This window comes from Neomonachus schauinslandi, chromosome 10, assembly GCF_002201575.2.
Source record: "Neomonachus schauinslandi chromosome 10, ASM220157v2, whole genome shotgun sequence".
NCBI lineage: Eukaryota > Metazoa > Chordata > Mammalia > Carnivora > Phocidae > Neomonachus > Neomonachus schauinslandi.
The window spans coordinates 31,889,593-31,913,448 of record NC_058412.1 but is presented as its reverse complement, the minus strand read 5'-3'; the positions used below and the strand labels follow the sequence as shown (position 1 = coordinate 31,913,448).

General features: G+C 41.6%; 1 protein-coding gene across 1 annotated transcript; it reads right to left on the bottom strand.

Moving 5' to 3' along the window:
* Positions 1–20,502: 20,502 nt before the first annotated feature.
* On the bottom strand, positions 20,503–21,320 carry LOC110587395 (general transcription factor IIF subunit 2-like). Its single transcript, XM_044918872.1, has one exon. The coding sequence runs from the start codon at positions 21,287–21,289 to the stop codon at positions 20,540–20,542; it is 750 nt and encodes a 249-aa protein (XP_044774807.1). The 5' UTR covers positions 21,290–21,320; the 3' UTR covers positions 20,503–20,539.
* Between the last annotated feature and the right edge of the window lie 2,536 nt (positions 21,321–23,856).

Genomic DNA, 23,856 nt, shown 5'->3' with positions numbered 1-23,856 from the left:
AAGGGGTACGTGCACCCCGATGTTTATAGCAGCAATGTCCACAATAGCCAAACTGTGGAAAGAGCCAAGATGTCCATCGACAGATGACTGGATAAAGAAGATGTGGTATATATATACAATGGAATATTATGCAGCCATCAAAAGGAATGAGATCTTGCCATTTGCAACGACGTGGATGGAACTGGAGGGTATTATGTTGAGTGAAATAAGTCAAACAGAGAAAGACATGTATCATATGATCTCACTGATATGAGGAATTCTTAATCTCAGGAAACAAACTGAGGGTTGCTGGAGTGGGGGGTGGGGTGGGAAGGACGGGGTGACTGGGTGATAGACACTGGGGAGGGTATGTGCTCTGGTAAGCGCTGTGAATTTTGCAAGACTGTTGAATCTCAGATCTGTACCTCTGAAACAAATAATGCAATATATGTTAAGAAAAAAAAAAAGAAGAAGGTAGCGGGAGGGGAAGAATGAAGCGGGGGAAATCGGAGGGGTAGACGAACCATGAGAGACGATGGACTCTGAAAAACAAACAGGGTTCTAGAGGGGAGGGGGGTGGGAGGATGGGTTAGCCTGGTGGTGGGTATTGAGGAGGGCACATTCTGCATGGAGCACTGGGTGTTATGCACATTCTGCATGGAGCACTGGGTGTTATGCACAAACAATGAATCATGGAACACTTCATCTAAAACTAATGATGTAATGTATGGGGATTAACATAAGAATAAAAATTAAAAAAATGCTTTGTTTAAAATCAAATCTATTTATGAACTGACTATTTTACCTTTCTGCTTTCAATAGACAAAGATGCATTTTTTTTTTTTTAGTTCTTTGGATTTCATTTCATCATCTCTTCAGCCTTGAGAGCACTATCCTTTTATAGAACTTATGATTAAATGATTTCCTGGACTTTGAAGGAAATGAAGTTCTGGGAGCTTAAACAAGACTATCAGAGAACCTACACTCTTACCCCTCGCTCATATGTTAGATCTCCAGGAGGGGAGGAGAGGATGGTGATAAAGCCAAGTAACCTAAATCAGAGTCCTCCTGCCTCCCTCCACACTATGTACTAGCTTCCTTACCAGCACACCCTTGCTCCCTCCATCCTCTTGGAACTTACAGACAAGCACGGCTATCATCAAAACACGGTACAGTAAGTGCCACAGTGAGAGCACATGGGGGAGTCACCTTAGCTACCCTCAAGACAAGCTTTGTGGGTGTACAACTTGTGTAGTTATACAGGACCCCATGCTCTGCAGGATCCCAAGCTTGGTTTCATGCTGTTGTGGTCTTAAAGTTCTTGGTTTAAAAGAAGTGGAGGGGGGGGGGGGGGGGGGAAATGTTGCATTCATGTTGCCCCGGGCCTTCCAAGTTCTGCAGCTAGTCTTGGCTACACTTGTCATCCAAGGTCAGATGCAAGCCCTTCTCCCACTCAGGCCCAGTCTGGCATCCAGAGCTCCTTCCCTGGAACAGGCTCTAATGACTCAGCATGTTTCCTTTTCCTTAGTGCCACCACTGCGTTCTTTATCCCTTGGGCTTGCCACCCTCCTAAACTGGCTGCAGAATGATGCTTAATGCATTGGCTCATCTGCTTCCTAGCTGACAAGGATATCATTTTTCATTTGATGGTCTTATAAACACTAAAGAGAAAACTAATAAAGAGATGTTCTAAAGTTACTAAGTAAATGGCAGATCACTTACATTGCAGCAGGTTTTATTGCCAGGGATGGAACGAAAAACTCCAGCCCACCAAGCCCAAACAGCGAAGCAGGAGAGCGCAGAAACTACTTGGGTGACTAGGCTTTCTGCAGCCCAAACTGAGCCTGTAACACCTAAGGAGGGGAACCCTTGAGGCATTTTCTCAGAGGTTAAGACTCTATGAAGACTCCAGAGTAAGCAAGTCGGATCAGCTCAGAAGACCGGGCCCTCTGCTCTGAGATCTGGAGCACTCTTATGAGAAACACCCTAGGACTAGACCCATTTTGATAGGTACTGCGGTGCTTAAGGGGGGTGAACTTTGCAAAGGTGACACAGCTAATAAATGAAGGAACCAAATCCAATCCACTGGACTCCCGAAACTCTCTTGACCTGGGCTGCCCCACTTACCATGACGCCAATCTTCCAGTGCAGGGCTTTGGCCTCTTCATGATTCTCCCTAACAAATTTTCAGCTGCTATTTAAGTAAGAGGGTAGAAATAGAAACAAGTAGCTCTACTGCCCCAGCAGCTTCAGGTCCCATCGTAAATGTGTGCTTTGGGGAAGAGGCAGCAGCCTAGCCAGGTCTAAACTCTGGGGGAAGCCAGCCTGGGGACAGGGACAGGAAAAAGGCACACCCTTTCCACTTGCCAGGGAACTGCCCTCTGCGAGAGGGTCTTTATAGAGAACAGAGGCTTTGGAGAAGGGCAGCAGTGGGAGGTCACAGCACAGGAGAAGCTCAAGGGAAGGACTGGGGACAGTGCCAGAGAGGAGCAGTTTCCGCAGTTGCCATGAAGTGAAAAGCATGAAGAAAGGAAGAATGTGAAGTTTAATTTTTTGGAAAGCCTTCTGAGTGGAATGCTGCACAAGATACCTATGCTGCCCTTCTAACAAAAGATGGTTAAAAGATGTTGTTCACAACTCCTGAAGTTAGACTGCTGTTTCTTTAATGCATCAACAACACCTCCTGGGCCATAGGAGACTCCGGGATTGAAGTTACATAGGAAACAATTCAGCATGTCCCCCATTTCTGTTGCTTTGGAAGTAACTAGAAGCCTCTCTGGTAGGATTCGTCCTAACCCATGCATTCTACCACTAACCAGAACTCCAATAGATACTGGAATTTTTTTTTTTTTTTTTTTAAGAAAGACACTTTAAAAAGAAAATGAAACCACAGAAATAAAACATTAGTTTTTAAGGAGCACTTCAGGAGAAGATTCCAGCAACATATAACCAGCCACCTAGAGAGCAGAAAATAAACCATATATACAATGACTAGATGAATTCCAACCAAAATGTTAAAAATAAGGTTTGGTTATGAGGATCCAGCAGGGACATGGGTTTCCCTAATAAGTATCTGGATTCCAGATGAAACCTTAGACTCTCGAGGACTCTGGGAGCATGTGTATGTATTCAGAGATAGTCATCATTTACTGGACCCTTATACCAATTTTTTTTTTTTTAACCTTAGCTAAGTCTTGGGTTGAGAGTCCATTAAATTAGATTTGCTCCTCAGAGATGGACTTCCTGATTAACAAAGCAGAGTAATGAAATAGGGATACTCACATATCACGGGAAGAAATTAAAGAGGCTATTTTCACCTTAGCAGGGAATAATTCACCAGGCAAACCACCAGGGGTGGGTAGTGGGGGGGGGGGAGGCTAAAAGGTCAGAAGTAAAAAATCTTGATCATGTTAACTCCCAAACTCCTGAGAAGATGGTTAACCTTACTAGCAAGAGAGTTTGAGACTCTAAGGGAAGCCATTCCCTGAAATGGAGACTGGTTCAAAGAGTCTGGGGCAAGGGGAACACTTTTTCCTTCGACTAGAACACAAGCCACTCCGATGAAACTGGATTCTTAAGTAGACAAGGAACTTCCATAACTTTTGCCCAGAGCTTCCCTCATGAAGAGGATATGTTGTCACGTGATCCCAAACAGTCCCAGCGCCTTGTTTCCGTTTTGTTTTATATGGAGGTAAAATTCATAAAATGAATCTACACAATTCAGTGACCTGTAGAACATTCACAATGCTATGCAATCACCACCTCTAGTTCCTCGACACCGTCATCACTCTGAAAGGAAACTCTGTACCCACTGAGTAGCCCCTCCCCTACCCCTTGCAACCACCAGGTCTGCCGTCTTTTCATTTAGCTCTCAGTTTCCTATAAAAGAAGCCATTCAACATGTGTCCTTTGGCCTCTGGCTTCTTCAGCATAAGATTTTTGAGATGCATCCATATTATAGCATGTATCCGTGCATTCTTTTTCATGGCTGAATAATGTTCCATTGTATGCCAATATCCCATTTTGTTTATCCACTTGGTTGATGGACATTTGGGTTGTTTTGGCTTTTTGGCTAGTAGGAATACTGCTGCCAGGAGTCTCATTAATATTCTTATAAAGCACCTCATAATCCTCAGCAATTATAGAGAGATTGCCTCATCTGAGCCTGTAATAGATGTTCCCTACTCATCTCAGATTTTCCTCAGACACCAAGATATAAATTTCAAAGGTATAATTCCAAGTCACCCATTTACTAAGTGGTAGGACTCAGGTACCTGGATTCTTAGTAAAGAGCTCTGTACCCCACACAGGACTTCTAGCCCTTAGCTATTTTCATCTGGGACAAATTTTCCTTCAGCAGGGAGGCCATACTAATCATTTCCCACTCCAAACCCACTGAGAACAGTGGCCAGATATTAAGCTCCAAGGAAGCAGGAATTAGGTTTTATTCATCTTTATACTCCAGCATCTAATATAGCATTTATCTAGCACAGAGCTGACACACACACACGGTTTGGAGGGTGGGAAAGGAAGAGGAGGAAAGGACACACATTAGACACATTGTCAAGGTTAGGAAAGTACAGTAGCACCTCTCATACTTTATCCACAGGGGCTACATTCCCAGACTCCCAGGGAATACCTGAAACCACGGGGAGTACCAAACCATGTTCTATATTTTCCCTATTGTTAAAACCCAAAAAATGGAGTCATCTGCCCCCCCCCCCAACAGCAAACCAAGACTTAGTTTCAACTTACCTCAGGAATGTGATTTTTTAAAACTTTTATTATGTTATGTTAGTCACCATACATTAGTTTTTGATGTAGCGTTCCATGATTCATTGTTTGCGTATAACACCCAGTGCTCCATTCAATACGTGCCCTCTAAGTCCACGTTTGTTTTCATTTGAAAAAGGCCTCAGCCACTGCCTGAGCCTCAAGCTTCAGAGAATTTGGGGACACTATTTTGGGTTCTTCTGTGCATGCAGGACTCTGGCTGGGGGGCTGACCCCATCACAGGCTGACGGGTTTGCAGCTCACCACAGACCCTTCTGACCTTAGCTTCAGGACGTAATTCCTGGCATTTGAACATCAGACCTATGGGGATCCTGAGGTGAAAGCCTTTCTACTTCTCCAGTTTTTCCTCAAAACTCAGAAAGGTAAAAGTCTCCACTGTGAACGGTTTCTCTCCAGAGACGTACCCAGCATGCATATTTTGCAGAGACGTCAAGGCCCCTTCTATCAAGGTGATCTTGACAAGCAACTAACCCCCCCACCCCCCACCAAACTGCTTCCTTTGGTTTTTGTGACTCAAGGTTGAGACAATTTCCTAAAGTATGACTAAGCGGAATCTCAACAGACCTAGGCTGCCGCCCCACCCCTCCATCTCCCAGCTCAACATCGGCCGTGGCTTAGCAGAACTCTTGCCAGGAAATCACCCAGGCTCTTAAGATGCAGAGGAGAGTGCCAAAGAGTGAAATTAAAAGAACGGTTTTCTAGATGTAAAATCCCTTCCCATCAGAATTAGAAAGCGTTAGGCTGTTTCTCGTCTAATGCTAAAAATGAGTTCATTTGATGGTTGTTTCTATAATTATACAATTATGCCCTATTACACAATTCTGTGATGTTGCCAACTTTGTCTTTCAAGAAAAAAAATTCTTAGTCATAAATTTAAGAAAAGAATATCACAGGAAATGCTGTCTGTAATGGTACCAGCACAGCTCTGAAGAAGCTGTGGTAGAGCTTTAAGGAGGGGAACACCTTTCCTACACCCTTAGGAGACTTTAAAAAAAAAAAAAAAGGGACCAAGAGGTTAATAAGCAGCACATGTTGGGAGAAAAACCCTGGAGTGGAGACACATGGGTTTAAATCACAGCTCACCACCCAAGGCAAGTCACACCACTTCAATTTGATTCCTTGGTCTATAAAAGTAGGCACGAATAACACAACCTAGCCTATCTCGTTGGGTAAGGGAGAGGGAGGCAATTTGAAAGCATTTTGAAACAGTCCAGTGTTTTAGGAAAGAAAAGCAAACAAATAGGAGTGTCATCATTATGGTCTTCCAGTCACCGGAGCTCGATTGCTAGGTGTCCTTTATTTTACGATCTCCAAAGAACAAACAACTCTCCCCTTTGGAACACATTCCGAAGTCTTCATGAAGGCTTTTGTCAAAAAGTAGATTATGCTGGCCAGCCGTGTTACATTAACAAAGTTCATGACGTATGCAAATCTTTCTAGACAAGTCTTAAATCATATGCCATGAGTTTAGTAAAACAGGACCCCACTTGTGCTCATAAAGCCTCATTTGAACTCTTTCGGGGATTAAGCAATTTATGTAACTCAATAAATCTGGCAATATACGTAAAGGCACAGATTTTTCTTTTTAACAGACCAGAAACTAATGTTTTTCCAAACAAGTCTTACAGGGTCTCAGATCTAGTACTGCTCTCGTGACGCACCTGCAACAAAGAATTCTTGTATTACCGCTGTGGTGAAGACGACGACCGAGACCCAAAGCAAGTCAGTCATGAGGAGCTTTTAAGGGTCTATTTCGTTTCTCTAGTCCTAGGCCTGGAAAAGAAGTTGCAAGTGAAGTCTCTACCTTATGTGACTTTACCTTGGATGGTGAAGGGCTCCTGGCGGCTGGGAGGGGTAAGAGAAGATCCTGCGGAAGGCTGGAGCTCCGAACTGAGACTTCAAACACAACTGTCACCACAAAAATTCAAAACCAGCTCAGAGCATACCTGGGCCTTTCTCCACCAAAACACGCTCTTTAGTGGTGCTCAAAATGCTGCCCTGCGGCCAGCAGCAGCAGGAGTAGCTTGTTAGAAGCTTGCGGCCTCGGGCCCCACTGGAGACCCACTAAATAAGAAATGCTGGGGGCGGGGCCGGTCTGCCCTCCTGGTGATGCTAATGCTCCCCTTCATTTGAGCACCTCTGTTTACCTCACGGTATGGTGCAAGTTTTAGGAGGCTGTTCCCAAGGCCTGATGTGGTCCTGGGTTCAGTGCAAACTCCCTTCACCTGCCACTTTATAGGCTTTTTATTAAAAGAAAAAAATTGAAGTCACAAGTTTTGCTTTAAAACAAACCAAAGCACTACAGAAGAGAGGACACCTGCGATCCCACAACCCAGAAATAACCACTTAGGGCCACTGCCCAACTCCGGGGCTGTGTTTCACACAGAATGCAATGCGCATTATGTAACACAGGAGTCTTGACCACTATTCATATCTTTGTGAACATCTTCCAATACCTCCTCCATGGTTTGATAACTTGGTTATTTACAATTTAGAACCCTTTTAAGTATTATAATAAACAACTTAGAGCGGTTTCTTTGAGCATACCTGTGGCTTATCCCCTTATAGTCTATGCAGAGAATAAGGTTTGCTCTTTGCAGTGTTGCAATTCTGTTCTTCCTGGTAGCAAGCATTAATCTCCATTATCTTGAGACCTTTCTGACTTACTTATGCTTGTGCAAATATATTAGGCTTTATGTTTATTAATCACCAAAGCATCTAGCTCAGCAAAGAACTGGTAAGAAAACACGTGGATTTGTTCACCTGCTGCCATGTTAAAATTCAGATCCTAGGATAGTTCTGGGTTTTGTTGTTTTGGAAATTCCATAGTTTTCCAGAGTGGCTGCACCATTCTTTATTCCTACCAACAGTGCACAAGGGTCACAGTTTCTCTACTTCCTCACCCGCCTTTGTTATTGAACAATCCCACTTCTGGCTGTATACCCAAAAGCACTGAAAGCAGGGGCTCAAAGTGATATTTGCACACCCATGTTGACAGCACTATTCCCAACAGCCAAGAGGTAGAAGCAACCCAAATGTCGATCAGCAGATGAATGAACAGAATATGGTATACACATAGAAGAGAATATTCAGCTTTAAAAAGGAAAGAGAAAACTGTCATAGGAGCCTTGAGGACATTATGTTAAGTGAAATAAGCCAGGCACCAAAAGACAAATACAGCACTCCAACTAGGAGGTAGGTATCTCAAGTAGTCAAATTCACAGAAACAAAGCTGGATGGTGATTGCCAAGGGCCAGTGGGAGGGAGGACAAGGGGAGATGTGTAATGGGTAAGAGTTTCAGGTTTTCAAGATGAAAAAGTTCTGGGGATCTGTTTCACAACAATGTGAACATAATTACCACTACTGAGTTGTACACTTAAAAATGGTTACGATGATAAAGTTCTAGGTTATGTGTTTTTACAAGAAAAAAGAAAAAAGTACACTCAGCTTCATGTCTAAATATAAACCTGCTGGCTGCGGATGTTCTATTTACTTACAAAACCTGTTATCTAAAAAAGTTAAACCCATAGAAGCAGTAGAATGCTGGTTGCCAGGGGCTGGGGGAGGGAGAAATGGGGAGCTGCTGCTCAGTAGGTATAAAGTTTCAGTTATGCAAAATAAGTTCTAGAGATCTGCTATTCAACATGGTGCCTATAGTCAATACCGTATTGTGCACATAAAAATTTGCTAGGTGAGTAGATGCCATGTTAAGAATTCTTACAATTGGGGCGCCTGGGCAGCTCAGTCAGTTAAGTGTCTGGCTCCTGATTTCAGCTCAGGTCATGATCTCAGGGTTGTGAGGTCAAGCCCAATGTCCGGCTCCACTCTGAGCACGAGCCTGCTTAAGATTCTCTCTCCCTCTCCTTTTGCCTCTCCCTCCCCTCCCTCACTAAAATAATACGATTTTTTAATCATTTTTTTGTAAATAAGAATTCTTACAATAAAAAATAGAAGTGAATACAAATTCTCAACCTCACTGGTAATCAAAACCATGCAAATCAAAGGGAAAAAAGAGAAGGGGGAAATGGAGATCCTAACACCAAGATGAAGTTCCTTCCAGACTGAGAAGGCCATTAACAGTGATTACCCACATGCTTCCTAAGAACAGCACTGCTCCCCACCCCCCCCAGCTTTGAAGGAGGCTAATTAGCCAGATTGAGTCTTGTCAGCTGAATCACAAAGGAGACTTTTCCCCCATACTCCAGATGCTCTTTGGTCACTGAAGTTCAGCTACCTCCAATATCTGGAATCCTTCAGTGGCCTTTTTCCCCTCTTCCACCTGTGACTAAATGGACCTTTAATCAATTTGCGTCATGTAGAAGCAAGCTGCTCTGGAACGAGTGGTGTCCCTGTGCTCTCGGTGCTGGTGGAGGGAGGTACACTGTGGTCTCTCCAAGGAGCCGGCTCCTAACAGAAGGTATGACAGGCGCTTTATAACCCTGGAGCACTGTGATTGCAAGCTCCAGGCCTGCATGAGGCTGGCAGGGAAAACCTGCACATCAGTACAGGAGAGCCAGGCCCCTCGTGGAGCACCACAGTTGTCTGGCTGAAAGCTGCAGAACCTGCTCCAACGTGCCAGCTGGGGGGAGGAAATGAATCACACAATAACACCGAATGCGCTCACCTCTCCGGGGGCCACACATCTACGAGCAGCCTGGTTCCTGATCTCCAGCATGTCCAACTGGGGCCATGAGCCAGCTTGCACGGCTGGAGGGAATTGGGTTTTCTCCTTCTTCCAGATTATCACTTGGTCTGCTGCATTACAAACACCCTAATATAGAGAGGGAAGCAACACGGTCCACGGACGAAGGTGGTCGAGAACCTCGTGGAAGTAGAAATCACCAAGGCCTTGGCTCCTCCTTCTCCACCGATTGCTCAGTGTCCTCACCTGTAAGCTGGGAAGAGTGGCAGCTGGTCTCATCTCTCTCACACGTGGGCTACTAGGCTGGGCCAGCAATTCCTACCACTTAGAAACTTCTCCTATGCTCCATACCACCTTCAGTCACCCGGGGCAAGCCCCGAGGTAACACGGGGTTAGTTAATCATGTCAGGAGTTAGCAACACGTGGGCCTTGTTTTGCCCAGTTGAAATGGTCTCTTCCCAGCACCCCCTCCTTCTCCTCCTGTTTGAATAATATTTACCCTTCGTCATCCTTCCAAATAAATATCAAGCCCCTCACCCCCACCACCAAGTTCTGGCCATCCAGGCCATGTGAGCTGTTGGGTCACTGAAGGATTCCAGACACTGGAAAGTAGCTGAACTTCAACTTCATACACTTGAACCATCTACTTCTGGCCACCCCATCCGCAGTGAGTTCTCTCTTCCCAGCACTTGTCCCTCCCACTCCTTAAGGGCTTACTTGCTGTGTTATCATCTAATTTTTGCATACACATCTCATCTCTATCACTAAATTATAAACTCCTTAAAGTCAGAGATTGTGAAGTATACTCCTGTACGTGCCCTACAATGCCTCCCATCGTGGAATTTATCCTAAGAAAATTATCACAGGCACCTAGATTGATTAGTGGCAACCAATATGTCCACAACAATAACCACTCCAAAAGTTTCTTTTCACCCCATAGAGCCTGAAAGGGCAGTGATAATCTGTTCTTCCCTCACTTACCACTGTCATCTGCTTCCTAATTATATTCTAGGACCCAATTCTCTGGAAAAGGCTATTCTGTTCTTTAGTCCTCCCAAAACTCTGGAGACTGCTGGACTAGGGAGGACGGGGTGGGGTTGTTGCTAAAAATATCCGATAGGGTAGAACTTGTTTGGCAAAATTCCACATTGCCTTCAATTTCCTCAGAAACAATTATTCTTGGGGCGCCTGGGTGGCTCAGTCAGTTAAGCATCCGCCTTCAGCTCAGGTCATGATCCCATGGTCCTGAGATCAGCCCCGAATCAGGCTTCCTGCTCAGCAGGGAGTCTGCTTCTCCCTCTGCCTGCCCCTCCCACTGTTTGTGCATGTGCACCTGCGTTCTTGCTCTCTCTCTCTCTCTCTCTCTCAAATAAATAAAATCTTAAAAAAAAAAAAACCATTCTTAAAAATTTTCAACATCAACAAAACACTGTCTTCTAGGGAATTTTGAAATGAAATGAGTGAAGATGGTGGAACTGTAGAAGAATGGGGAATCATTGACCAGGAAAAAGGCCCCTTAGTGGTGGAGAGGCCACTGATGTAAATGATGCCTGGGTTCAGTAGCCGGCAGGAGATGACAGCTCCGTCCAGATGGGGTGGGCTTCATGGCCCACTCCTCACCAATGCTCACCAATGCGCCTCACCAATATTTATTTTAAAGTAGACAAAGCTTTTTGTTCTTCAATCAGAGATCATATGTAAAATGCAAAATCATATGTAAAACGCAGTGTTTAAATTAACATTATGATATGAGTGGTCTATGTCTAATCCTTTTCTTAATGCAGACTTTGATAGAACAATACTTGGAGACTCACCTAAGGAGGAGAATAGAAAAGGAGAAGAAGTCTCCCTTTGGGGCCAACAGTGGATTTTATCCCATTTTTTAGTCCTGATAACATCTACTCTAGAGTAATAATAAATCAACAGAATCAAAAATAGCTCTTTATTCTTGTAGAGTGGGAGGTGGTCTACAAAATACCTTCATCTCCATTACCTAATTTGTTTCCCAGAACAATCGAATAAGCAGAGTTCCCACGGCTATCCAAATCTGAGGGCTCTGTGCCTGACCCATGGCCATTATCCCTTCCTATTTCCATCCAACCAAACCTCTCTAGAGAGCCCACATGTAGGGTTCTGTGCTGGGCACCACTGCAAACAATGATGTCCCAGACTCAATCCGCTCTAGGATAGCAGCCATGTGGACAAAGACCTCCAGAACAAGGTGGGGAGTAAGGACTGCTTCTTGGTAAAGGGAAAGGAAATAATCAGAGAATGACTGAGCTGCAGTCTTCCCTCAAGATTTTGGACACTTGGTGGGCGCCTGGGTGGCTCAGTTGGTTAAGCGACTGCCTTCGGCTCAGGTCATGATCCTGGAGTCCCAGGATCGAGTCCCGCATCGGGCTCCCTGCTCAGTGGGGAGTCTGCTTCTCCCTCTGACCCTCCCCCCTCTCATGTGCTCTCTCTCATTCTCTCTCTCTCTCAAATAAATAAATAAAATCTTTAAAAAAAAAAAAAAAGATTTTGGACACTTGGGTGCCATTGTTTTCTGACACTTATTATAGCTGAGAAGTCAGAGACTATGCCGATTCCTTCTGTTTTATGCAATCTCTCCTTTTACTTTTTGCACATAGGCAAACTTTATTCCTGTAGCTTTGCAATTCAAAATTTCACCCTGAGGTCACTTTTCAGTGATTTTGCTGACAATATAGAGGGTTTTCAATCAGCCTATTCAAATTTTTTTCAACTCAAAGTTTTCTTTAAGTTTAAATATATTGTTAGTTATTGCTTCAATTTGGAATGTTCCGGTACATCCTCAGGTACATATAAAATGATTAATTTGGCTCTCTATTCTCCACTATATCAATATATATATTTACCTGTACATCTACATATATCTGTACATACACATACATACACGTATATATGGATGTTCAAGTACATATGTCATCTGATATGCATAGGTATCTTATCTGTCATCTTTATTATCTCTTTGTCCTTTTCCTCTGAATTCTGAGAAAGCTATTCTGCCTTCCACATCATTGATTTGATGTTCAGTAATGTCCATTCTTCTCATTATTGCCTCTAATGAGAATTTAAATTCTACTTCATTCTTAATTTTTTTTATCTTTTCTTATTACATCAGTTGTCCTGATTATATGTCTGGTTGTTCTTTCTTTATAATTTTCTGCTTCTGCTTCATAGCTAACATGTTTTCTAGCTTTTTATTGAGGTAAATAGTTATTAAATTTTCCTTTGTGGTCCTTACAGTAAATAATTTTAATAAGTTTGTTCTTCCTCTGAATTTTCGGATGATATAGCTTCTCACTTATTTTGCAGAAAGTTCTCATAGGAAACATATTCTCGTGGCGTTTTTTTAAATTTATATTAAAACTCAAATGAGGGCCTATCTATCCAGGCCTGCATTTGCCAAGAGATAGGAGTTTGAGTTCTCCTTGACCCAATTCTCTGTTCCATTCAGACCTTATTTAAAATGACTTCTCAGGGCGCCTGGGTGACTCAGTCGGTTAAGCATCTGCCTTCGGCTTAGGTCATGATCCCAGGGTCCTGGGATCGAGCCCCATATTGGGCTCCCTGCTCAGTGGGGAGGCTGCTTTTTTTTTTAAGATTTTTATTTATTTATTTGAGAGAGAGATTGAGTGAGAGAGAGAGAGCACAGGAGCAGGAGAAGAGGAAGAAGAAGAAGGAGAAGCAGACTCCCACTGAGCAGGGAGCCCGATGCGGAACTCGATCCCAGGACCCTGAGATCATGACCTGAGCCGAAGGCAAGATGCTTAACCGACTGAGCCACCCAGGCGCCCCAAGGGAGACTGCTTCTCCCTCTCCCTCTGCCCCTCCCCCCTGCTGGTGCTCGCTCGCTCTCTCTCGCGCGTGCTCTCTCTCCCTCTCAAATAAATAAATAAAATCTTAAAAAATAAAATAAAATAAAATGACTTCTCAAATCCACAGGTTGCTGTGCATAATTCAAACCAGTTTCCAATCTTGAGTGGCCTTTCTTCTAGAGGAGCTCTGCCAGGCTTCTTCACGTTGTCCCCAAGTCTGACTGGCTACTTCTCCGACGTACTGAACAAATGGAGTAAATAAAAACCTTTCTGCATCTGCCTTCAGCCCATTACTCACGGGGTCAGTACCAACAAGGATATCATGAACCCCAGAAGTCCCCCACCACCACCACTCCCTGCCCACAGAGCTCCCAGCCTCTGAGTGGAAGTATTACACTGAAAGCAGGAAAGGAGATTATATTGTGACAACATTAAATCACTAGCCCATCAGCCATGCAGTAATGGAGATGGATGGACGGTTTTCTGGTTGATACCAATCTCACATTTCGCACATGGGTAGCCCACATGAAGTGGTCACAAAGGGTATTTTGTACTTACTTTTAGGAAGGTAGCCTTAGTTCATTTCTAAGCACAGGCAGCTGCTGACTGTGTTTTTCAACTCAGTTCTTCAGCCACGTAGTTTGTGAAAAGTTCTCTCAAGTTCTGGCAATGGATTAACTGTCAGTCATAGTCCCCATTATTTTGCAATGTCTTCTGGGATACTTTATTCAGAAGCTGAGAAAGGTTATGTAGGGACCATTTAGACCCCACTCAGCAAGCACATGGTTTTTATAGAGGCTTCTTTAGCATCAGAACTTAACTGCAAGAATGATCTCCAAAGCTGAGGAGATAGCAGGACAGGGAATATGAGGGCTGGAAAAATTCATTCCATTCCTCCTGGGTCTGTACACTGTCTCATCTATTGGGTAGGGAACCTAGAATACAAGGATAAGGACTTTAACTTTTTAGTATTTATCCCACCTGCCCTTGAAAGAATGCTTCCATGAGCACCAGACCAGATTCTATGCCTGAAAATTTAGTGATAATCAAACCAAAAATAAAAACAAAGAAAAATATGAAGTTTCAACCAGGACTAAGATCTCTAGACTCAAGATCTACCTCTATTCCCATGTGGCTGTTTGACTTTGGGAAAATTCCTTTACCTTAAGCATTGGGGGCACTCATTCATTTAAAAAGTCACTGCTCTAAATAAATGGTTCTCAACCAGGAAAGATGTTGCTGACAGGACTGGACCACACACAATGACTGTGGAAGCAGATAAAGGATTTCAAACCCCTAAATCTTTGCCCGAAGTGGCAGTCAGGTCTAAAATTCTATGATTTTATGAAAACCGAATTCAGCAAATGAGAAGTAGAGTTCTGGGTAATATTTGGTCCTACATCCCAAAGGCCTATAACTTTCCTGAACTGCCAGGAAATGCTCTTGCCAAGATTTCTGGAATGGCTTAGCCCAAGATTACTTTAGGGCTGGTGTGTGCTTTCCAAAGTGTTAATGTTCTCTAGAGTGCCAAACCAGCTGTGCTGGATTCAAACATGACAAACAATAAATGTAAAACCCATTAAAACCAACCAGGCATAAAGTAGTTTAGGCCAATATATACTGCACAGAATAGATAGTGTTACCTCATTTTTTTCTTTCTTTCCAGCAGAGTGGGGAAAGGGAGAGAAAACCTAGGACTCTTGTATTTCAACAAGGGGGAAATGGCGCCCTCTCATGGAACCTTTACTGGGTCTCCTCCCTCTGTAAGTCACACACGGTGCCGCCTCGTAGGGTTGGTCACTGATACGGGCTATGATGTAAAAGGCATTATTTATGTTATATACCGAACATCCTAGACAACCAGACACAGCAATTCTTGTACATACACATGCGAATATATGTATGCACATACCCAACATAGACACATACGCATATCCATACACATACACTCAACACATACACACATACACAGGCACACATACATGCAAGTACCTCCAACAAATACACCCATATATAAACCCTAATGCATACATGTAAATACAAGCACATACATCTCATACAGCACATATATACCTAACACATACACATCCATACATAAGAGTATACATGCACCACACAGGAGCACGTGTATATGTTGAAATATCTATGTTCACAATAAGCATGCATATACATACACATGTTCATATCACAAGCACATATGTACAAACATATGAAGTTATGCATCTGCACATGTGTTTACAGGCCGACTCCATGAGAGTAAATTATAATTAATCAATAAGAACAATAGTAACTTTATTGAGCACTCACTCTGTGCCAGGCATTTTTCTAAATAATTTGCATGTATCAAACCACTTAAAACGAAAAAAATTCAGTGAGATAGGTCCTATTTTTAATCCCCATTTTACTGATGAACAAACTGCAGCAAAGGAAGGTTCGTTGCTGAACCTGGGCCTGTGGTCACAGAGCAAATAGAGATTGGAGCCCTGACCTGAATAGGGTCCCTACTCTCACAGCTCTGTGAAAACCAGTGAATTATATCTAACGTATTAGGGAGTATTTCTGATACGAGAAGCACGTCATCTTAGTAAGAAAATGGTTTGTGACCACGTCTGTGATGCAATAAAGTCGGACAGTGATGGCCTCTCAACAGCCCTTTCAAAATGTTTTATTCCTTTCCTGATGCCTCTTCTAAGTACTCATGCCCCCCCTTACCATTCCTGCCTCTCCCCTCCCACACACACACACACACACACACACACACACTCATACACTCTCATTCTGGCAGTCTTTCATACCTTCACCTTACGTATCCACATACATTACGGATAGTTATTTATAATTATATCCGATATGTATTGAGTGTCTGCTGTATAGAAGATGCTTTTCATGTATTTTTATATTATTTCATTCTCATAGCATCCCCAAAAGGTACTTAGTATTGTTCCCATTGTATAAGAAGAGACTTCAGCACAGAGAGAAGGAGTTTCACTCAAAGACCCACAACTAGAAAATGGCAGCACAGTTGTGAAAACCAGGCTTTCTGGTTCCAGAGCTCACCACCTCTTCACGATGTCACCCATTTCCCTCTTTTCACCCCATAAAAGTTACTGCCACAGATCACAGCAATGGTGAAAGATATAATCCAGTGAGCAAAAAGATTTAAAAAATTTTGGGGATCCAACTGCTGAATTCAGTAGTAAATAATACAAGTCACGTAAAAGGTCATGTTTGGGAGAAGGAATTTTTATACAAGTGATAGGGGGCTTACAAAATTATCGGAAGGCCTGAAGGAGCAGGGACTAGGCTGGGCCTGACTCCCAAAACACCACTGCCAAACTGCCCACTGGGGTAACGACCACCTCCAGCACAGCCAGCAACCTGCAATTAGGAAGATGCTGTTCCAGCTGTTGGCTCCCAGGTCACACCTGCAGGTGGCGATCTGAGAATCAGGAGGCCCCTTTAGAATGGTTGGCTCTGAAGAAATGCCATGCCTGCTGGACTCCTGGGAGCAAAACAGACACCTCCTGAAACACCACCACTCTCCCCTCCAAGCTAATGTCCGACTTTCAGTCTCCTCTGACAGCACCCAGTTGGTGGAACCCAAATCATATCCAAATCCCTACTGCAAGGAAGCCTGGGAAAGAAAGTTTATAGTTTTCCAGCCTCTGCAGGACACAAGGCCCACAAGAAAGAGCAAAACAGATGTTGAGAGACCTAACCTACAGTTCCCACCCCATCATTTTTAGCAGAAAGGAGTGAATCTCTAAAAGAGGGATTTCTGAAAATGTATGATATTCAACTAAGGGAGCCTCTCAGTCATCTGGCAAGTAGCCCTGTAAAAGAAAGAACCTGATTCTATCCATTGGCGAAACCAGCTTTGCCCTGGGAACTTCTAAATATTGCACTTGCGACAAGGATGACCTTCAAAGATTGTTGTCGTTAAAGCTGTCACAAGAGCCGGGGATTACCGGCCGACCCACGCCCAGTCTCAAATTTGGAGTGCATCTTTCCCATTGCTGAGAGAAGACAGATGGGTGCTAAATGCCCCTCAGCGGGCTGGAAGAGGTCAAGCACTTCCTGAGGGCTCTCATTTACTGGCCTCTCACCACTTGGCTCCTGCCCAACACTTGGCATTTTCGATCTGCACACTAAGGACTTGGCAGGGAGGGAAGCCACCCCAATCCAAACCAGGCAAGATGAAACACTTCCCTCTCCCAGTTCAGAAGAAAAAAAAAAGTGTTATGATGACTCCCTTCTTCCAAAATCACCTTTATTTTAATCAGTCTGTGTTTGCCTAACTGTGTCTGATGGGCTACAAAGTCGATGCGACAAGTCAAAGCAACTAAACAGTTATTTGAGTGAGTGAACTTTAAAAAGAAAAAAGGAAAGAAAATTTGTTTTTGAATAGCTTCCATGGATCAAACACTGTTCTAGACAATCTATTGTATATGTTACTTGATAAATCCTCACACCAAATCTATAAAACAATTATTACTCTCTCAATTTTCCAGTGGGGAAACTGAGGCTCAGAAACTGAGCAACTTGCTTCAGGTACACAGCCACTATGCTGTGGAGCTGGGATTCAGACCTAAATCTCTGATCTCACAACCCTTGTGGCTCTCATTACATGGGTATTTCTCCGCCCTTTTTAGCCATATCCCACCCTAAAAACTCTGCCAAACGTCCTTTCCGTGGCTTATGCTACAAAAATAATGGGCACTCACTTCATTTTCCAAATATGACTACATATTTCACTTTCAAATATATAAGTACTATATGATCATATTAACTCTAATCCTCCTAACTATTACACACCCAACTGTTCCAAGGGTTTCAATGATACACCTTTTCCCTCACTACTACTATTATGCTGTAAAGGATTAAAATAACATTGGCCAATGAAAAATACTTGAAAGGGAAGTAGAGGCAATTTCTAAATGAAGAGTCATGACATTTGTAAACACAGTCACCTTAAAATAAGATATTCTGAATTGAAGTTTGAATTTCTTGGAAGTTGGCTTCTTCCTTTATACATTTATGATATCCCATATACTTCAAGAATTGTGAAGATGAATTATAAATTATATGCTGTGCAAAATGCCTTTTAAGTTGGAAGACGGTACAAAAGAAGATAAAGTGTTACTTTTGGATAATATTTGGGTAGTATTTTGGGATAATAAGACAGCTATCACTAAATTCTTTCCTGTGACTTGAATAAACCAATACTCATATTAAAAAGCAGTTGCTTTCTTCCTTAGATAGACATGAGCATAACACTCTGAAAGATATTTGTCTCAAGTCTATGGACATAAATTTCTAGAGAATGGAGATTTTTGTGTTGTTTTGTTTTGTTTACACTGGAACCAAGAAGTGTAGCCGCAGTGAAAGAAAGAGCACACATTTGGAGTCAGAAATCCTGGACATGAATCCAGTTCCTCCACACACTTACTTTCATCAAGGCTTCTGATAAGAATTGTGTGAGACAAAGTATATGAAAGCTCTATACACACATAGTAATTATTACATTACACACACAGGTTGTAGAGGCTGCATGTGACTTGCTTCCCACAGCTTCATCCCTGAAATATTAAGATGAAATTCTTGTGTCTCTGTAGTTTCTATTTTGAACATTTACATCCCAATAGAATTCACCCAGCAAAGACAAGATTTTCTTGAAATTACACGTAGCCCTGTTCAGCAGGAGCGGTACTGAGAGTTGGCTCTCAGCAGCGCCACCTACTGGGTTGGGAAGCAAGTCACATGCAACTTCTACAATCTGTGTGGGTGGTAATTCTGATTTCTCCAAGTTTCTGAGACACTTACACAACTTAATACTAACTTCTGAAGTGTACTCTACATGTTGAAGTATATTAAAGAAAGGAAGTTGATTTTATTCATCCACTTAATGTTTATTAAAAATGTAAAAAATGATGTATTATTCCTTTCAAAAATATTTTTAAAAAATACTTTTAACAGACCTTGTACTCTTAGAATATGAGAAAAGCATGCTTCCAAAAATGTTTAAAATACCCTTTATATACATATATCTAGGAATGTGTGTGGGAAAGTTAATATTAATACTAATCATAAGCAAAATATGTTAGCAAATATTGTCCCCCAAATGGCAAAAATTATATCTTTAGTCACAGATTCCAAGTACCAAAGAACATGAAATATTTTTTTAGAAAGTGACAAAAAATATAAGGAAAATGTATATAACTTGATGGGATGGATACTGATGCAAAAAAATATATGACTAGTCATGAAGTGTCAAGGATAAAAGTGCACACACACACACACACACAAACTGCAAGTTTTGTGATGTATTTTTCTGGGGCTACAAATACAGTTGAGCGTTACCTTTATCTGCATTGAAAAGGTGGTAGAGTAAAGGAGAATATGTCCCCAATGGCCCCAGGTAATTTGCCAATATCTGCCCTGGGCTAATTCTTTTCATTTAAAAAAGGTAATAGATTCATGACAGTCCCTGTATCCTGGAGAGCAGATGCCCACCAAGCTCAATTTCATAGCTATTATGTGAATTCTGAGATTTGGTTTTTATTCTCTACTAATAATTTTTAAGTCTGAAATAATTCAAACATATGGAAAAGTATAGAGAATAATGAACACACAAAAACCCACATGAACACATGTTGACATTTTTCCAATATGCTTCAAATATTGCTTTGTCTCCGTTTTATTTTGGTTTTTTTGTTTTGTTTTGTTGGTTTTTTTTTTTAGGTACAAACATAAATGCTCTCTTCTTTATTAATGGGTGTAACTATGAAACATGATCACCTGTAAAAATAAATAAATAAAGACAGCTTTGTTCTTTGACAATTTCAGAATAAGGAACTTTGGATTTTTATTCCTTTTAAGACTTTCTGTAGTTGACTACTTTTTTCTTGCTTTGCCATTCACTTTGGATTTGTATCACCTCAGATCCTCAGAGATAAAACAAGGACAGAGATTCCTCATTTAGAAAACATTTCCTAGTTTTACATTTAAAAGTCAATAAAAAGAAAAACCTTCTTAACCCCCCCAACCCCTCACCCCATTCTGAATAATCTAGTTTAATGAAAGCCTATAAATAAATTTTTTTCCCTCAAAAAAACACTTGAGTAACTTTACAAGAATTATTGTTTAAAAAATTTACCTAGGGAAATTAAAGTTCCAGTCATTTTACCCCTACAACAGATGGTACTCAAGTATTTGAGTATCAGTGGTGCTTCCTCAGCTCATCACCCTTTAGTTGTTCTGTTAGTATGCTGGTTAAGAGTCTTCTTAATCACTCTTTTCTTCTCCTTGATAATGTCTATACTCTGGCTTCAGCTCCCATGTGTTTTTGTGGGTCCCTTTTACATTCTGAACGCCAATTTCTTTTAAGATTTCCTTTAGGTACCCCACAGGCTGTTTTGTGATGTCCACCAAGTCCTTAAGATTATAATATTGATGTTTCTCAAATGCAGAAAATAGCATGTCTAAAACGTGTTGTTTATCAGCTCGAGCTCGTTTTCCATCTTCTTTCTTTTTCCTTTCATATTCAATATTGTACTGATGATTAGCAACAGGTTTATAATTGGTTGTCACAACTTTGTCCAGTTGTTGTGATAACCTTACAGGTTTGGAAGATTCTTCTATTTGCAATCTCTTTAATCTCATGTAGTTTTCACTGGCAGCAGGTGGGCATTCAGCTCTTTGTACCACTATTCCTTCCAATGAAAGTTTATCTGATGAACTCTCAGTAAAGACTGTTAATGTCTGTCCTCCAACACTTTGTAAGACAAACGGATGTTCTCTAGGAGTGCTGACTGAAGCTGGTTTTCCACCAATATCGTGAATATTTGCAAGATCCTCATTCAAAGTAAATGACACCTCAGTCCTTCCTTGATTCTTGGCAATCCGCAGTTTCCCAACTTCACCTCTTCCAGGGGCTTTAGCCCATTGCTGTGACAAATATTTAGGAACCTTGACCAGCCACACTCCGGTGTTCTGTTTGGCGCCGGTCAGATCGAGTTCCCCACGCTCCGCCATGGGTCTGTTGCCGGTTGAGGCGAGCGAGCCGGAAGAGCGGCCCCGGAGCTGGGGGCCTGCGGTGCAAAGGACTGGAAAACAGTGTATACCGCTGCTGGAGGCGGACTATAAAGAAACCGCCTCCACCCCCCAAGATATAGGGAATTCCTATTTTGTTTTTAAAAACAAAATATTGCAGGGGCGCCTGGGTGACTCAGTCGTTAAGGGTCTGCCTTCGGCTCAGGTCATGATCCCAGGGTCCTGGCATCGAGCCCCACATCGGGCTCCCTGCTCACCCGGGAGCCTGCTTCTCCCTCTCCCACTCCCCCTGCTTGTGTTCCCTCTCTAGCCATCTCTCTCTGTGTGTCAAATAAGTAAAATCTTAAAAAAAAAAATTGCAGAAATTGTTGAAGCCCTCTATTAACAACTCCCCCATCCCATTTCCTTTCTTCCTACCCAGAAATAATCACAATTGTATAGTCATGGGTGTTTCAAGTTTAAAGAAATGCTATCATAATGCATAAAACATTCAGCAACTTGCTTTTTCACTCAACAGTTTTAAGCATTTATTGATAAATGTGGTCCCAGTTCATCCACCTATATTGTAGTATTCCCATGTATTCTTATACCATGTTTTATTTTTCCATGTCTCATTGATGAATATTTTGGTTATTACAACATGCCCTGATTACAAACAGGGCTTTAATTTAAATGATCATGCATGGCTTTTTAAATACATTTGCAAAAGTTTCTCTAGGATATAGGTATAAATCTGCATATATGAGTAGGCATGCCTTAACCTTTAGTAGCTATTGCCAGATTAACCATGGAAGTAGTTGTATCAATTTATACTCCCACTAGTATGGGAGTCACCACTATTCCATATCCTTTCCAACACTTGGTATTGCCAGACTTTTAAAATGTTTGCCAATCCTGTGGTGCCTGGGTGGCTCAGTCAGTTTCTACCTGCAGCTCAGGTCAGGATCCCAGGGTCCCGAGATGGAGCCCCACGTGGGGCTCCATGCTTAGTGGGGAGTCGGCTTCTCCCTTTGCCCCTCCCCCATTTGTGCTCACTCTCTCCCTCTCTCTTTCTCAAATAAATAAATAAAATCTATTAAAAAAATGTTTGCCAATCCTATGAAATGATGCTTCATTTTGCTTTGGTTTGTATATTTTTGTTCACTACTGGGATTGAGCACTTTTTCATTTGTTTATGGTCCATTCAGGTTTACTCTTTGTGAACCATCTATTCATATTCTTTGTCTATTTTTATATTGAAATCTTTGTTCTTCACTCATTGATTTCTATAAGTTATTTACATATTCTAGAACTAATCTTTTGTCAGTATGTATGTCTTTTCATAGTCTCTGACTTGTATTTTCAGTTTATTTGTCATTTTCTATACAAAAAAGTGTTTTCGATGGAACCAAATTTAGCAATGTTTTCCCTTGTAGTTTGGCTTTTGGCATGTTGAGAGGCTTTTCTATTCCTAAGGTTATAAGACAGTCTCCTCTATTTTCTTCTAAAGTTTTAAAATTCCATTTTTAACATACAAGTCATTAACCCATCTGGATTATTTTTTATAAGTGATTAAACAAGAAATTAGTTTAACTTTTTTCCCATGTGCATAACCAGCACCATTTACTGAATAACCTATCCTTTTCTCAGGGCCACGTAACACCACCTCTATTACACACCAAGTTGTCTTTTTTAAAATAAGTTAGGTATTGGGGCACCTGGGTGGCTCAGTCGTTAAGCGTCTGCCTTTGGCTCAGGTCATGATCCCAGGGTCCTGGGATCGAGCCCTACATCGGGCTCCCTGCTCCATAGGAAGCCTGCTTCTCTCTCTCCCACTCCCCCTGCTTGTGTTCCCTCTCTGGCTGTGTCTCTCTGTCAAATAAATAAATAAAATCTTTAAAAAAAATATGTTAGGTATTTAGGGTTTCTCTACTTACTTTTCTGGTCTATTTGCCTTTCCATAGGTCAATACCACACTAAGTACATACAACTTCATAATAAGTTTAGATATCTGGTAGGAGAAATGTACTGCTCTTCTTCAAAATTATCAGGCTATTCCATACATTTTAGTCATTCATATGAATTTTAAAATTAATTTATCAAAGTCCCCCCAAAATCCTAATTTTTATTTCACTAGAAATACATTTAATTCATAGATTGAGAGAGAATTGATTTTAAGATATTGATATATCTTGATATTGACATATAGTCATCTCCTCCATGAACATTTTTTAATTCTCCATTTAATTAAATACTATTTGATGTCCTTAAAAAGCAAAAAGGCCTTGCACCTGTTTTGTTAAAGTTATTCCTAGATACCAAATGGTTTTGGTTCATCTTCTAGATTCTAAGGTTATTTAACATCTCAAAAAAAAAACCAAAAAAATTAAAAATTAAGGTTATTTAACATCTCCATCTTCCTCCTCAACAAGATAAAGATTTTAAGATTCTTGAACTATTCCTTTAAATATATCCCATCTCAGTATGTCTATATACACTTTATTTTCTATGTTCTTTATGTGTACAGACCAAAATTAATTATTCTTACAGTCCATACTTAAAATTTACTG